Below are 16,954 nucleotides of genomic sequence, written 5' to 3' on the forward strand. Positions count from 1 at the left end.
GCGGCCTGCATGAGGGAAGCTGCAGGGTCACTGGCTCCCAGCTTGCGTGGTCAGCACAGTGCCACCCTTCCCTCAGAGAGATGCCACAGACGGGAGAATAGCAGCAGCAGCCCCGAGAGATGCTCCTCGGACTCCCCTCAGGCTCGTGGACTCTTCCGGCCAGAATGGGCTCCGGAAATCAGCGTGGCCTAATGGAAACAGCCCAGCCTCGGAGCCAGAGGGCCTGGGTTCTAATTCTGCCTCTGCCACTTGTCTCCTGATGATCTTGGGCAAGCCATTTCACTTCTCTGGGACTCAATTTTCTCAACTGTAAAATGGGGATTCAATTCTTCTTCTATCTCTGACAGACTGTGAGCCCCAAAGGGGACCTAATGATCTTGTATCTACCCCAGCACTTAGTAGATTGCTTTACACATAAACACTCAAATACCACAATTATTATTATTATTAACCCACCTCCTCCACCCTGAGAGCAGGCAAATTCCCCCAATCTGACACTATCATTTCATCCATCCCACCTCTCCTCCTTCTCTTAGCATCCCCAAATGCACTCTGCCCTTTGTCTGCCAAGTGTTTATATAGCAATTTAGTTTGGGAAACGAGTCAATGATTCTTCAGTGTTTTGAAATCCTTCATGTCCACCCACATCAGTCAATTCCACACTGAACTACAACCTCTCAGAGAACAGGGCCTCTTCTACCTTGCTTCATGCAGCATCAGGAAGTTATGCACTGAACCAGGGCTTTTTGAGGAAACAAGAGGAAGAGAAGGAGGAGAAGGAGGGGAAGGAGGTTGAAGGGGAGGAGGAGGAGGAGAGAAAGGGGGTTGAAGGGGAGTGGGGTTGGGGGGGAGAAGGAGGAGGAGGTAAGCAGCATGGCACACAGGTTTGGGAGTCAGGCAAACTGGATTTTAATCCCAGCTATACTACTTGATGGCTGTGTGACCCTGGACAAGTCACTTGACTTGCCTGAGCCTCAATTTCCTCATCTGTAAAGTGGGGATTCAATACCTGTCCTTCTTCCCCTTTAGGCTGTGAGCTTCGTGTGGGAAAGGGAATTTGTGTTTAACCTGAATATGTTGTAACTACACCGGTGTTTAGAACAGTGCTTGGTACATTGTAAATGCTTGACTAATACCGCAAATATTATTATTAGGAGAAGAAGAAAGAAGAGGAAGAGGAGAAGGAGAAGAGGCACAGGAAGCAACAAGACATCAGGCCTAGCTAATTGCATCATGATTAAACAATTACTTGGTGATGCCTGACAAATTATTGGACCCTCTGGTGCTGGAAATTCTCATCATCATAGTCAGTGATATTTATTGAGTGCTTACTGGGTGCAGAGCACCGTGCTGACCATCTAGACTTCGCCACCCACCATTCTGGATGTCAGATCCCCCATCTCTACAATGGGCATAAATAATCCCTCCCATCCCCTCAAGACTGTTGCAAGGAATGTGAATTAAAAATAGGAAGCAGTGTGGCCTAATGGATAGATCATGGGCCTGGGAGTTAGAAGGACCTGGGTTCCAATGCTGGTTCTGCCACTTTGCTGTGTGACCTCGGGCAACTCACTTCACTTCTCTGGGCTTCAGTGACCTCATCTGTAAAATGGGGATTGAGACTCTGAGCCCCATGTGGGACAGGGACTGTGTCCAGTCTATTTGCTTGTGTCTACCCCAGTGCTTGACACATATAAGCACTTAACAAATACCATCATTTGAACTGCCCCCGCACTAGGGAGGCCAGAACAATTTACACCAGGGTGACGCTGATGCCAACAGAAGCAAGATCCCCAAGGCCTGGTTGCTCTTTCAGAGCTTCTCTCTCATCTATGCATTTTGATCTGTGACCTGGGGTCACTTGATATTCACCTCACCCCCAACCCCACAGCACTTATGTACATATCTTTAAATTATACCTTATAAATTATTTATCCATATTAACGTCCGCCTCCCCCTCTAGACTGTAAGCTCATTATGGGCAGTGAATGTGCTAATTCTTTTGTACTGTACTCTCCCAAGAGCTTAGTACAGTTCTCTGCATAGAGTAAGTGCTCCATAAATACTACTGATTTGGAGAGAGCCAGGAATAGTCCCGAAAGTGGCAGCAGGCATGTACAGAACCCGGGCCGTGACTCAGACTGGCACTATACCCCTCTAAAAGGCCAGGGACCAACCAACCAACTTTCCTTATGTGGGCAGGGAACATGTTTGCAACCCAAGCTGCATGGCGTAATGGCTAGAACACGGGCCTGGGAGTCAGAAGGTCACGGGTTCTAATCGTGACTCCACCACTTGTCTGCTGTGTGACCTCGGGCAAGTCACTTCACTTCTCTGGGGCCTCAGTTACTTCATCCGTAAAAATGGGAATTAAGCCCATGAGCCCCATGTGGGATATGGACTGTGTCCAATATAACTACTTTGCATCTATCCCGCCGTCGACCCCTGGGCCACGTCCTCCCGCGGTCCTGGAACGTCCTCCCTCCTCACCTCCGCCAAACTGATTCTCTTCCCCTCTTCAAAACCCTACTTAAAACTCACCTCCTCCAAGAGGCCTTCCCAGACTGAGCTCCTCTTCTCCCTTTTCTCCCTCTACCACCCCCCCTTCACCTCTCCGCAGCTTAACCCTCTTTTCCCCCCATTTCCCTCTGCTCCTCCCCCTCTCCCTTCCCATCCCTTCAGCACCGTACTCGTCCGCTCAACTGTATATATTTTCATTACCCTATTTATTTTGTTAATGAAATGTACATCGCCTCGATTCTATTTAGTCGCCATCGTTTTTACGAGATGTTCTTCCCCTCGACTCTATTTATCGCCATCGTTCTCGTCTGTCCGTCTCCCCCGATTAGACCGTAAGCCCGTCAAACGGCAGGGACCGTCTCTATCTGTTGCCGACTTGTTCATTCCAAGCGCTTAGTACAGTGCTCTGCACATAGTAAGTGCTCAATAAATACTATTGAATGAATCCCAGCACTTAATAGAGTGCCTGGCACAGGGTAAGCACTGAAATACCACAAAAAAACCCAAAACAAGGACAAACTGGTATTGAATCCCCATTTTGCAAATGAGGTAACTGAGGCCAAGAGAAGTAAAGTGACTTGCCCAAGGTCACACAGCAAGCACGTGGTGGAGCTGGGATTGGAACCAAATTTATTAATTTTTATGACATTTGTCAAGCTCTTACTATGTGCCAGGTACTGTACTAAAGGTGGACATGGTCCCTGTCCCCACAAGGGGCTCCCAGTCAAACCCCATTTTACAGATGAGGTAACCGAGGCCCAGAGAGGTTAAGTAACTTACTCAAGACCACAAAGCAGACAAGTGGCGGAGCCGGGAACAGAACCCAATTCCTTCTGACTACCAGGCCCCGGCTTTATCCACTAGACCATGCTACTTCGCATGCTACTCTGCTTCTCAGTGAACAAAGTGAACACCCGGCGGCCTAGGCACATACAAACACAAACACCCACAACCACAAATTTACACAAAAACAGCAACGGCGACGTAGACTGATACAAGCACTCACAGTTAACCTCCATCGTTCCATAAATGCACTCACAGATGTATAGAGGAAAGAACAGTTGCTGAAGGCAGAAATTGCTTTTTTTCAAAAGCTCTTCTAGTGGTTCCTAATATCTGACCCTAAGGGCTACAATAAATACCAGGTGAGGACTACATAAGCCAAACAATGCAAACTCCCAGTTGGTACTTGGAGGAGAAGTCAATCTGGTGACTTCTGGAGGTGATGGAGCCATTCGCCAGACTGGCCTCCTCATCTGCCTCTTTCTACCAATTGTTAGAGCCTGTGTGAAACCACGTGGAAGTGGTAAAATGCCACCGGTGGCCCTGTAGATACTGTTATTCCCACTGAAGGTAAGTAACTGCTGGACCTCCTACCCAGAGGTGGCTGAATTTCAAGGCTGGGGAAAGGGATCATTCATACGCAAAGGTACTTTCCAACAATATGTAAAGTTGTTAGTATCAGTCAGGCAATCGTATTTATTGAGCACTTTCTATGTGCAGAGCATTGTACTAAGTACTTGGGAGAGTACAAGACAACAATAAATGGATATGCTCCCTACCTGCGACATGCATACAGATTAGAGAGTATTAGAATCGACCTGCTAGGTAGTGACACTCTTGGAGTTTCAACAGTTATCAGCGGTATTTTATTGAGCACTTACTGTGTGCAGAGCACTGTATTAAACACTTGGGAGAGTGCAGTACTGAGTTAATAGACATGTTCCTTACCCACAGTGAGCTTAGTCCTTTTTTTAAAAAATGATATTTGTTACTATATGCCAGGCACTGTACTAAACACTGGGGTAGATATAAGTTAATCAGGTTGGACTTAGTCCATGCTCCAAAGCTTCAATCCTCAGTTTCCAGATGAGGTAACTGAGGCCCAGAGAAGCCAAGTTACTTGCCCAAGGTTGTGACACATTGGACCAGATGAGGTAACTGAGGCCCAGAGAAGTGAAGTGACTTGCCCAAGGTCACACAGCAGACACATTGCAGAACTGGAATTGGAATCCAGGTCTTCTGACTCACAAGCCTGTGCTCTATCCAATAGGCCACACAGCTTGTCACTAGGCCACGGTGATTCAAAGTCTTCCTAAAGGTTGGGCGAAGGTGAGAAATGCAGTATGGTTTAGTGGATAGAGCACGGGCCTGGGAGTCAGAAGGACCTGGCTTCCAATCCTGGCTCTGCTATGTGTCTGCTGTGTGACCTTGGGCAAGTCACCTCACTTCTCTGGGCCTCAGTTCCCTCATCTGGAAAATGGGGATAAAGACTGTGAGCCCCAAGAGGAACAGGGACTATATCCAACCTGAATGACTTAGAACAGCACCTGGCACATAGCAAGTGCTTAACAAGTTGCATAATTTTAATTATTCTTATTAGGCGGGAGGAGGCCGCCCAGTTGAAGGGCACGAGCAGCTCAGTGGCTTTTCCAGGCCAGCTCAGTTCTTCACAGTAATAATAATAATTATGGTATTTGTTAAGAGCTTACTATGTGCCAGGCACTGTTATAAGCACTGTTGTGGATACAAGCAAATTGGATTGGACACAGCCCCTGTCCCCTGTGGGGCTCAGAATCTCAATCCCCATTTTACTAGATGAGGTAACTGAGGCCCAGAGAAGTGAAGTGTCTTGCCCAAAGTCATCCAGCAGACAAAAGGCAGAGACGGGATTAGAACACTTGACCTTCTGACTCCCAGGCCCGTGCTCTAGCCACTGTGCATGCCATGCTGCTTCTCAGGGAACGCAATCATTCTCTCTCCCCTGTTGAGGCCACCTGCTGCTGCTGCAGGGCAGGAAGTCGCTGCTATCGTGAACGGATAACAGCAGCTAAACCACATGGTGATGCAAGAGAAGCTGTGTAATGGACTGTGCCCTGGGATGGGTCCGAGGGGTGTGGCAAACAGGAAAGACGGGGAGCAGAAGCTGCCTTAACTCTGCCCCCATCCCCCCAGCCCCTGAAAGGGTGATGGGAAAACTCTCATCCCGGTCTAACAAAGTGCCCGCCTTGCAAAGGAAGTGTCAATCGATCAGTGGTATTTATTGAGTGCTTACAGTGTGCAGAGACTGTAAGCTTATTGTGGGCAAGGAATAGATCTGTTATATTGTACTCTCCCAGGCACTTAGTACCATGCTCTGCATTCAATTATATTGTAAGCACAATATAACAACAAACAGACACATTCCCTGCCCACAATGAGCTCACAGTCTAGAGTGAGCACAGTAAGTGCTCAATATATATGACTGACTAGCTGCAGAGCACTGCACAGGGAGTCTGTCCCTTCTGGTTGCATCTATCCCACTGCTTAGCACAGTGCTGGGTTCATATTGCATGCCTAACAAAAAAACCTATCATTAATAATCGTATAAATCCTGTAGTTTTTATGGCATTCATTAAATGCTATGTTTCAGGCACTGTATCAAGCAATGGGATATAAACAAGCTAATCAGATTGGACACGCTCCCTGTCCCATTGGGGCTCACAATCTCAATCCCCATTTTACAGATGAGGAACTGAGGCACACAGAAGGGAAGCGACTAGCCCTGGGTCACACAGGAGACCAGCAGCAAAGCCGGGATTATAATGATGGTATTTGTTAAGCACTTACTATGTGCAAAGCACTGTTCTAAGCGCTGGGGGGATACAAGGTGATCAGGTTGTCCCACGTGGGGCTCACAGTCTTAATCCCCATTTTACAGATGAGATAACTGAGGCCCAGAGAAGTTAAGTGACTTGCCCAAGACACACAGCTGACAAGCGGCGGAGCTGGGATTAGAACCCATGACCTCTGACTCTCAAGCCAGTGCTCTTTCCACTGAGCCATGCTGCAGGTTCTTGTATTAGTCACCTAATGCCAGTCGAGTCCCATTCTAATCAATCAATGGTATTTATTAAGTGCTTACTACGTGCAGAGGACTTTAATAAGCACTTGGGAAAATACAACGGAATTAGGACATGTTCCCTGCCCATAATGAGCTTGCAGTCTAAAATGTCGGATGTGATAAGATTCATGACCATGAAGCTCCAGAGTTCAGCAGAAAGAAGAATGGAGGGTACTGATAAGAGCTGAAGGCTCCTAAAAGCCTGAGATAAAAATAAGCCACAGGAAAAAGAGTTCAGAAATCCCATGTTCAATCGAGAAGCAGCGTGGCATAGTGGCCAGAGCACGGGTCTGGGAGTCAGAAGGGCATGGGTTCTAATTCCTGCTTTGCCCCTTATCTGCTGTGTGACCTTGGACAAGTTACTTCACTTCTCTGTGCCTCAGTTACCCCATCTATAAACGGGGACTGAGATCATGAGCCTCATGTGGGACAAGGGACTGTGTCCAACCCAATTTGCTTGTATCCATCCTCTACTGCTTGGTATAGTGCCTGGCATATAGGAAGTGCTTAAATACTGAAATGATTATTATTCCTCCCCTAGGGGGAACACAGGAAGCCTGTCTCTTATTCAATCATATTTATTGAGCACTTACTGTGTGCAGAGCACTGTACTAAGCATTTGGGAGAGTAGAATACAACAACAGACACGTTCTTTGTCCACAACGAGCTTACAGTCTAGATGGGGGGGTCTCTCATGCTGGAGGAGCCCGAGGGCTGGACTGGATTCGGGGCAGAGTCTCAAGCTCCGGCTCTACCACCTTGTCAGCTGTGTGACTGTGGGCAAGTCACTTAACTTCTCTGGGCCTCAGTTACCTCATCTGTAAAATGGGGATGAAGACTGTGAGCCTCACGTGGGGCAACCTGATTACCCTGTATCTACCTTAGTGCTTAGAACAGTGCTCTGCACATAGTAAGTGCTTAACAGATATCAACATTATTATTATTAAGCCCAGGGGAGACCAGGCAGAACAGGACAGCCTATCGGATGGCCTCATGAGAAGCAGCGTGGCCTAGGGGCTAGAGCCCGGGCCTGGGATTCTAGTCACAGCTCAGTCATTCATCTACTGCGTGACCTTGGGGAGGTCACTTCACTTCTTTGGGTCTCAATTACCTCATCTGTAAAATGGGGATTAGGACCATGAGCCCCATATGGACAACCTGATGACCCTGTATCTACCCCAGTGCTTAGAACAGTGCTGTACATAATAAGCGCTTAACAAATACCAACATTATTATATGGAACATGGACTGTGTCCAATCTGATTACCTTGTACTTACCCCAGTGCTTAACAAATATCATAAAAAAAAATCATTTCCCTCTGCTTTCCCTGCAGGATTGTTGCTACTCTCCTCATAATAATAATAATTTTGTCATTTGTGATGTGTTTACTGTGTACTATGCACTGTGTACTAAGCACTGGGATAGATACAAGATAATAATAGACTCTAAGCCTGGTTTGAGAAGGGATTGTCTCTATTGCTGAATTGTACTTTCCAAGCGCTTAGTACAGTGCTCTGCACACAGTAAGAGCTCGATAAATACGATCAAATGAATGATTACAAGATAATCAGGTCACACAGCATCTATCCTGCATGGAGCTCACAGTGTAAGAAGGAGAGAGAATGGGGATTGAATCCCTGTTTTACAGATGAGGAAACTGAGGCACTGAGAAGCAAAGTGACTTGCCCAAGGTCACAGAACAGGCAAGTTGGCAGACCCAAAATTAGAACCCAGGTCCTCTAAAGCCTCGGCCCTTGCTCTTTCCCCTAGGTCATGCTATTTTTCATTACCTCCCATGGGCCGGCACACATCTCGGTCTCCTTCAGACCCCCGCTTCTCAGCGGCCCCGATAGGATCTTGAAGTAAGGTTCAGTTGTCACTATAATTGAGCTGACTTCTTCAGTTACTTTAAACTTTCTCACAAAATTTCCTTTGGGAGCTGAAATTCCCCAAGCTTGAAATTAGCCTGAAAAGGATCACGACTTTTTTTTTTTTCCTGCCAAAATGATGTTCATCTATTTTTGAGAAATGTGAGTCTAAAAGAAAAACTAGATCTCAAATTAATATCAAAGGGATATCTGCCCCCAGATGATTTATATAAAACATTGAACTATTTGTATGAAAGCATTGGGGAAATTATCTGCTGAAAGCCCCCTTTTTTGCAAATAATTTTTTTTCCAAATCACTTCCATTTATTTCATTTTAGTCCTCACGACATTCCTGTGAGATAGTGGAAAGCGGGTATTATTATTCCCATTTTACAAGTGTGGAAACTAAAGTCCTGTCAGGTCAAATGACTTGCTCAAGGTCACACAGCACAGCAATGACAGCAGCCATTTCAACCTAAGTCTCCCACCTCCCAATCGTGTACTCTTTCCAATATACCATAATGGATTCCTAGAGCATCCTGTCAGAAAACTGTTAAGGAGAGCAATCAATGGTACTTATTGAGTGCCGACTATGTGTCCAGGACACTGTACTAAGCTCTTAGTGAGCAACTGTTCTCCCTCGTCAACTTCTGATTCCTCCTGTCATTCTATATGATGGAATCAAGCAGGAGCAAGAAATAAGTTTAGGAGAACGATTAAGGTTCAGAGTCAGAAGGACCTAGGTTCTAATCTCAGCTCTGCCATTTGTTTGTGACCTTGGGCAAGTCACTTAACTTCTCAGTGCCTCAGTTACCTCATCTGTAAAATGGGGATTACTACTGTGAGCCCATTGTGAAACATTGGACTGTGTCCAACCTGATTACTTTCTATCTACCCCAGAGCTTAGTTCAATGCCTGGCACATAGTAAGTGCTAAACAAATATAATTTTAAAAAAAGATAGATTAAGAGTCAGCAATGCACCACTGCTAACTTAAAACACACACCTAACTGCAGAATGGATATAAAACTGTTTTCTAGCATGGAGGAAGGGGAAGATAAACTTGACAATATATTGGACCCGTTAAGATCAGATCAGAAGTCAGATCTTCACTTCTTTACTAGAAAATCATTGCTCAGTGGATCAATTATATGATGTGAAAGCACAGTTCTAAGTGATTGGGACCTTTCAACAGAATGAAGACATCAATCAATTAACCAATCAATGATATTTATTGAGCACTTAGCACTCACCCTCTCATATTCTCAGCCCTAAAGGAGCTCTCTTTTTGAAAAATAATGCTCTTTTGGAAGGCCAAACAAAATAAAACCCTTCCATGGAGCACGCTCAAGTGAGATAGTTGTATCTATCAACAGTGCATAATTTGGTTAACAAAACAACATTTATTTCTATACTGAACGCGGAAAAAATTTACCAACATCATTCTGTTGGTTTTGCAGAATCTCCGGCAACCTCCCCAGAAACCACCCCCACCCCCAAATCTCACAGGCTCCAGAAAACACAAAAATAATAATAAAGGTATTTGATAAGCGCTTACTACATGCCAGACACTCTACTAAGCGCTGGAGTGGATACGAGCAAATTGGGTTGGACACAGTCCCTGTCTCCCCATTTTAAAATCCCCATTTTACCGATGAGGTAACTGAGGCAGAGAAGTGAAGTGATTTGCCTAAGGTCACACAGCAAAGTGGCAGAGCTGGAATTAGAACCCATGACCTTCTGACTCCCAGACTCATCCCCCCAACTTTCTCTCTGAAGGTGATGCTTAATGATCTAAGTGAACCCAAGCTGCCATCCTGAGTTGCTGTGCTGAATGGGACCAAGAGGCTTGCTTTCAGGTAGCGCAACTCTCTCCTTACCATCAGGCAACCGAGCAGATGAAACTCCCCCGGAAAGCCGCTGCTGTAACCGAGAAAACGGACCCCGACTCGTCAGCATCGGGGGGCTTGCCCTGCCTGAAATGCACCTCGGTAACACGTCTCCTCTAAACAAGCACGCAAAGAATCAGTCGCTGAAGCTGCCGCACCGGTAAAAGGAGATTTCCACAAATGTTGGGGCTCTTTAGCGGCGAAACAAAAACACCCCTTGGCAAGAGAAGCAGCGTGGCCTAGTGGATAGAGCATGGGCCTGGGTCAGAAGGACCTGGGTTCTAATCCCCACTCTGCCACTTGCCTGGGCACTTCCCGGTGCTTTGGTTACCTCGTTTGTAAAATAGGGATTAAGATTGTGACCCCTAATTAGCTTGTATCTACCCCAGCGCTTAGAACAGTAGATGGCACATAGAACGAGTTTAACGAATACCATTAAAAAAACAGAAAAGGGTTTGATGAATTGATGGAACCATTTAAGCAACCCTTCAGGAGAGCCCCAGCGCGGAGAGATGACTTAATTGAGCAGGCATCGGGTCTACTAATTCTATTGTACTCTCCCAAGCACTTAGTACAGTGCTCTGCACACAGTAGATGCTCAGTAAGTACTATTGATTGAACTGAGGTTTTTCAGTTCTATCGTTGGGAATTAGTGAGCGCTTAGTACGACAATCCCCAAAGGTGCCTGACTTGTTCCTCTGACACAGTGGACAAGCGTGCAAGAGATTCTCTCACAAAGACACTCAAACTTAATAATACCATGTATTGGAATCGCCCAAGCTCTTAGTATAGTGCTCTACACACAATAAGCACCCCAAAAATACCATTGATGATGATGTTACAGGCTCACCATTGGAAGCGTCATCTTCGAGGCAAAAGACCACTCGCCTCCTCCATGGCCTGGAAGGGCTCAGCTATCCCCGTGTTCAGCTAGGCAACCAAGAGATCCCCTGATATCCACATCCCCCAGCCCCAAATTCAACACAAAGACTCTTCCAGGCAAGAGAATCTGCACAAGTAAGCTGAAGTTATTCAACTTCTTGGAAGGGTACAGGAGTTTAGGATAAAGACAGCTGGTGGAAAGGAAGCAAATTTAGGAAATAGAGCAGCCTAAATTGTGTTCTTTCCCTTCCACCGGTATTACTGCTAAATCAATGATTCCCCTAGGCCTGCGAGGAAAAAAAAAAAAACCCAACTATTTTGGATGGAAGACCTGATGAAAGGCAGATGAACCTGATAACTGTGCTCTATATGTGTGTTAAATATGTGTTAATTAGCTACCTGCTCTGACCTTTTGGGAATTTCAGATGCAGATCCTGATTGGAAGGCCTATAATTGAACCTTCTCCCAACTACCTCAAACCTTCCCCTCTCCTTCAGGAGTTCTGAGAGAAGGACATGTAATTGGGCCACCTCTTCTCATCTTCAATTAGAAGACTAAAGTTTAGAATTCAAGGTGGTAAGAGTTGAAGAAACACAATGCCTTTTTTTTTTTTTGCCTGAAAGATAGAGATAAATTCTCTAATAGCCAAAGTTGTCCTGTCAGATCAATCAGTGGTATTTATCGAGGCTGTGGGATCATTGTGAGTAGGGAATGTGTCTACCAATTCTAGTGTATTGAACTCTCCCAATCATTTAGTATAGTGCTCTGCACACAGTAAACCCTCAGGAAATAACATTGACCATCTGGAGTAATAAAAATAATAAAGCTACTACTCATAACAGTGATCGACTGGAGTAATAAAAATAATGCTAGTGTTAACAACTGTGTTTGCTAAGCTCTTATGGACCGAGCACTGTACGAAGCACTGGGGTAAATCCAAGATAATCAGGTCAAACACAACCCCTGACACAGAGCTCATAGTCTAGAGGATAGAAAAGAACAGGAATTTAGTCTCCACTTTACAGATAAGAAGCCTGAGGCAGGGTAAATCACTGTAGTAAGTGCTTGAGAGAGTATAATACAGCAGAGGTGGTAAAAGATCTTCCTCTTCTTCCTCCTGCGAGATGGAGCTCAGCATTGACAGGCAATCGATTCTTCAGTTCTCCAACACTTATCTGTTTGGTACCAGGCAAAATTCCATTTATGGAGATGAACCTAGATTAGGCATATCTGCAGTCGAGGAATTTACAGTCTCTTAAAAGACAAGACGTACACTCATCAGACTAAGGCACTCTGGACTAAGGACCGACCAGTGGAGGTTCAGTGGAAGGATGACTGCTGTTAATCAGGGCAAGCTCCTTGGTGGAGGTGGCTCTTCAGCTCCAATTTAAAGGCCACTCAATTTCCTGGTTTCTCTAGCCAACCTTCCTTTTAACTTCTCAATTGCCTGGGTTTACTTTATAGGACTAGCTGTTCACCAAAAGAAGCATAATAATAATGACTGTGATATTGCTGAGAGAAGCTGTGTGGCCTAGTGGAATGAGCCTGGGCTTGGAAGTCAGAGGTCACGGGTTCTAATTCCACATCCACCACTTGTCAGCTCTGTGACTTTGGATAAATCACTTCACTTCTCTGAGCCTCAGTTACATCATCTGTAAAATGGGGATTAAGATTGTAAACCCCACGTGGGTCAACCTGATTACCTTGTATCTACCCCAGCGCTTAGTACAGTACCAAGTACTTACTATGTACTTGGCACATAGTAAGTCCTTAACAAATACCATTATTATTATTAACACTATGTGCCCTGCACTGTACAAAGTCCTGGGGCATTCATTCATTCAACTATATTTATTGAGCGCTTACTGTGTGCAGAGCACTGTACTAAATGCTTGGAAAGTACAATACAGCAAATAAAGAGAGACAATCCTTTCCCACAACGGGCTCACAGTCCCGGGGGGGGGGGGTAGGGAAACAGACATCAATACAAGTAAACACGCATCAATATAAATAAATAGAATTATAGATAATGCATATATACATAAGTGCTGTGGGGCGGGGAGGGGGGAAGAGAAAAAGGGAGTGTCAGCATGAGGCAGAAGGGAGTAGGAGCTGAGGAAAAGTGGGGCTTAATCTGGGAAGGCTTGTTGGAGGAGGTGCACCTTCAATAGGGCTTTGAAAGTGGGGAGAGTGCTTGGCCGATTTGAGGAGGGAGGGCGATACAGTATGCTGGTCAGCAACTGTCTAAGTAGAAGGAAGAACATGAATTGAATCCCCATTTTACAGAAGAGGAAACTGAGGCTCAGAGAACTCAAGTGACTTGGCCTAGGACACCCACCATGCCAAGTAGCTCTGATTATGTGAAGGAATGGATTTTTGAATATTTTACTTGGGGGAAGTGGTGGATTTTTGTAACAGTCACCCCTCCGAACAGTATCTTAGCACGCTCCACGGCTCCTTCCATTACCCAGTGCATTTAGGATTTTTTGCTTATTTCCCAGGAAAATTTGCCTACAGAATTTCTTCTGAATATCCATCATTCATTCAGTCAGTCAATCATATTCATTGAGAGCTTACTATGTGCAGAGCACTGTACTAAATGCTTGGGAGAGTACAATATAACAATATAACGGACACATTCCAGGTCCCCGGTGAGCATACAGCTTAGAAAAGGTGATAAGCCACTTAATAAAATGCTTATTTGTTGCCCCTGTTGGTAAGCCAGCTACTGATCTCTTACCTAAACCACTTGCCAGAACACAGTGTAATCCTCTGCCTACAAACAGGGAAGTGTGGAATGAGAGGGGAAAAGAATTACTTGGGTGCTATCCAAAGGCAGCAAACTAACAATATTCCCTTGCCTTTCAAGACTCTTCAGAGATGTTTTCAGCAACAAGGAGAGAACAGCTAAAGAATATCTAATAAAAAGGAACTACTCAGCCCGGCCTCTTAAAAGAAAGTGTGCCCTAAAATAAAAATAGCTGCTTTCCCCTCCATTCTTCCTCTCTTCTCTTCCTACAATTCAGATGTTCCTTCTCCAATTTTCTTTTACTGCCCCGATGGCTCTCCTCAAACATACAATGGTTTTTATTTCTCTGCTCATTCTTCTCAGTTAACAATCTGCCTGTACTGTACCTACTAAGCAACCACAAGAGAACAGAGGAATAAATGCTAAAAAATAAACCCAGTTCTCATCCTCAAAGACCTTAAACTCTTCAGGAAACAAAACGTAGATTCAATTGACCAATAAATGGTATTTACTGAGCACTTACTGGGTACAGAGAACTGTACTAAGCACTTGAGAGGATACAACAGAGTTGCTAGACACATTCTCTGCCAATAAGGAGCTTATAATCTAGAGTGGGAGGTATATTATTACTACTACTAATAATAATAATGTTGGTATTTGTTAAGCACTTACTACTTGCCAAGCACTGTTCTAAGCACTGGAGTAAATACAAGGTAATCAGGTTGTCCCAAGTAGGGCTCACAGTCTTCATTCCCATTTTACCGATGAGGTAACTGAGGCACTGAGAAGTTAAGTAACTTGCCCAAGGTCACACAGCTGACAAACGGCAGAGCTGGGATTAGAACCCATGGCCTCTGACTCCCAAGCCCGGGCTCTTTCTACTGAGCCAAGCTGCTCATCATCATCATCATTATTATTGCTGTTGTATTTGCTAAGCATTTACTACGTGTCAAGTACTGTTCTAAGCACTGGGGTAGATACAATTTAATCAGGTTGGATACAGTCTCTGTCCCTACATGGATCTCACCATCTAAGTATTTAATTCCCAGTTTACAGTTGAGGACACTGAGGCACAGAGAAGCTAAGTGACTTGCCCAAGCTCACACAGCAAGCAACCGGCAGGGCCGGAATTAGAACACAGGTCCTCTTCCTCTCAGGCCTGGGTTCTTTCCATTAGGTCACTCTGCTTCTCATTAAAATACATTATGGATCTTTACATAAGTTCATAAGATTCAAATGCAGTAATTACCAGAACGAGTTGAGGGAGAAGGGTGGATCATGGAAGACTTGGGCTGGACAATATGAGATTTTTGGGGGGCAAATTTTCTAGATGAGGTCCAGAGCTGTGACTGGAAGGGGAAATGGGATGGGTTGAGTTGAATGGGAGCAAGGAAGTCGCTCCCAACAGAAGGGACGGATATGATGGGGTGCTGTGACCGGCACTAGGCTAATTACTAAGGCCAGTAATTGCTAGAATGTCTGCTACAAATCTACAGTTTCTAAGATGCTCCAATCCACAGATGGAGTCAGAGTAAGGCCCCAGTATTCTTGAATTATGTTGGGAAGAGTTTGGGAATTATCTTACTTGAAACTATCAGACTGATAGGGCCACTGCCACTGAAAGAGGAGAGGGAAAGAGAATGTGTCTACCATCTCTGTTGTACTGCAGTCTCCCAGGTGCTTAGTATAGCACACAATAAGCATGCAGAATCCGATGATTGATTGATTGGGAAAGAGGAGAAAGTTCAGGGTAAGGGGTGGAGAAGTAAGTGTTTCAGACGGCTGGATGACCAAAGTTACATGGGGCCAGAAATTGAGCTGAATGAGGAGAAACACCCACCTCAGAAAACTTGCAGAAGTTGCAACAAGTTACAGTAACTCCATGATTGACTTGAGATAAAAAAAAATCTATCAGTCAATGGTATCTGAGCATTTGCTGTGAGAAGAGCATCACAGCAAGTGCTTGGGAGAGTACAATATAAGACAGTCGGTAGACATGTTCCCTGTCCATAAGAAGACCAGAAGAAAGCTCAGCTCAACTTCCAGAATCGACCAACAATATGTATAAAGTGGTTAAAGAGCAGTAATAGTAGTAATAATAGGAATAGCAGCATTTATTAAGCAACCCCTTGCTGTAGTGCACTATACTAGGCACTTGGGAAATACAGAAAAACAAAATAGTCCCTGCCCACAAGGATCTTACACTAAACAGGGAAGCATAGAAGCCCCTTAATTAATTCAGATCCAGTTCTTGATCCACAGGGGGTTCACATTCTATAGGAAAGGCTGAAGAATCCATCAATCAATCATATTTATTGGGCATTTCCTGGAAAGCAGTGTGGCCTATTGGAGAGAGCATAGGTCTGGGAGTCTGAAGGACCTGACTTCTAATCCTGACTCTGCCACTCATCTGCTGTATGACCTCAGGTAAGTCACTTCATTTCTCTGGGCCTCAGTTCCCTCATCTGTAAAATGGAGATTAAGACTGTGAGCCCTATGTGGGACAGGGACTGTATCCAACTTGATTAGCTTGTGTCTACCCTGGCGCTTACAACAGTGTTTAATGCCTAGTAAGCGCTTAACAAATACCATCATCATCATTATTATTATTATCACTGTGTGCAGAGCATTGAACTAAATGCTTGGGAGAGTACAGTGAAGAGTTGATCGACTCTGTCCAAAAGCAGTCTACAGGACATTAAAAGGTGCTTTGACAGAGAAATGGGAAAAGAGAAATGAAAGGGATCAAAATAATAATAATTGTGGCATTTAATAATAATAATAATAATAATAATGGTATTTGTTAAGCGCTTACTATGTGCAGAGCACTGTTTTAAGTACTGGGGTAGATACAGGGTAATCAGATTGTCCCACATAGGGCTCACATTTTTTAATCCCCATTTTTACAGATGAGGTAACTGAGGCAAAGAGAAGTTAAGTGACTTGCCCAAGGTCACACAGCAGACAAGGGGGGGAGTAGGAATTAGAACCCACAACCTCTGACTCCCCCGCCCCTGCTCTTTCCACTAAGCCACGCTGTTTCTCTATTTGTTAAGCATTTACTCTGTGCAAAGCACTGTTCTAAGCGCTTGGGGGTGGATACAAGGAGATCAGGTTATCCCACGTGGGGTTCAGTTTTAATCCCCATTTTACAGATGAGGTA

At 44.8% G+C, this 16,954-nt stretch overlaps 1 protein-coding gene across 6 annotated transcripts in view; it reads right to left on the reverse strand.

The window, feature by feature from the left end:
* DGKK (diacylglycerol kinase kappa) overlaps positions 1 to 16,954 on the reverse strand; it is a 161,760-nt gene that overhangs the window by 118,856 nt on the left and 25,950 nt on the right. The window contains exon 1 of one of the 6 annotated variants that reach the window (XM_029067529.2): positions 11,011 to 11,252. The exons of the other annotated variants lie outside the window; for them this stretch is intronic. Within the exon in view, the coding sequence (XP_028923362.1) occupies positions 11,011 to 11,025 (15 nt within the window). The 5' untranslated portion in view covers positions 11,026 to 11,252. Of the gene's footprint in view, positions 1 to 11,010; positions 11,253 to 16,954 lie in introns of those variants that run through there. 6 annotated transcript variants of the gene reach the window in all.

The sequence above is a fragment of the Ornithorhynchus anatinus genome, chromosome 6, assembly GCF_004115215.2.
Source record: "Ornithorhynchus anatinus isolate Pmale09 chromosome 6, mOrnAna1.pri.v4, whole genome shotgun sequence".
Classification (NCBI taxonomy): Eukaryota; Metazoa; Chordata; class Mammalia; order Monotremata; family Ornithorhynchidae; genus Ornithorhynchus; species Ornithorhynchus anatinus.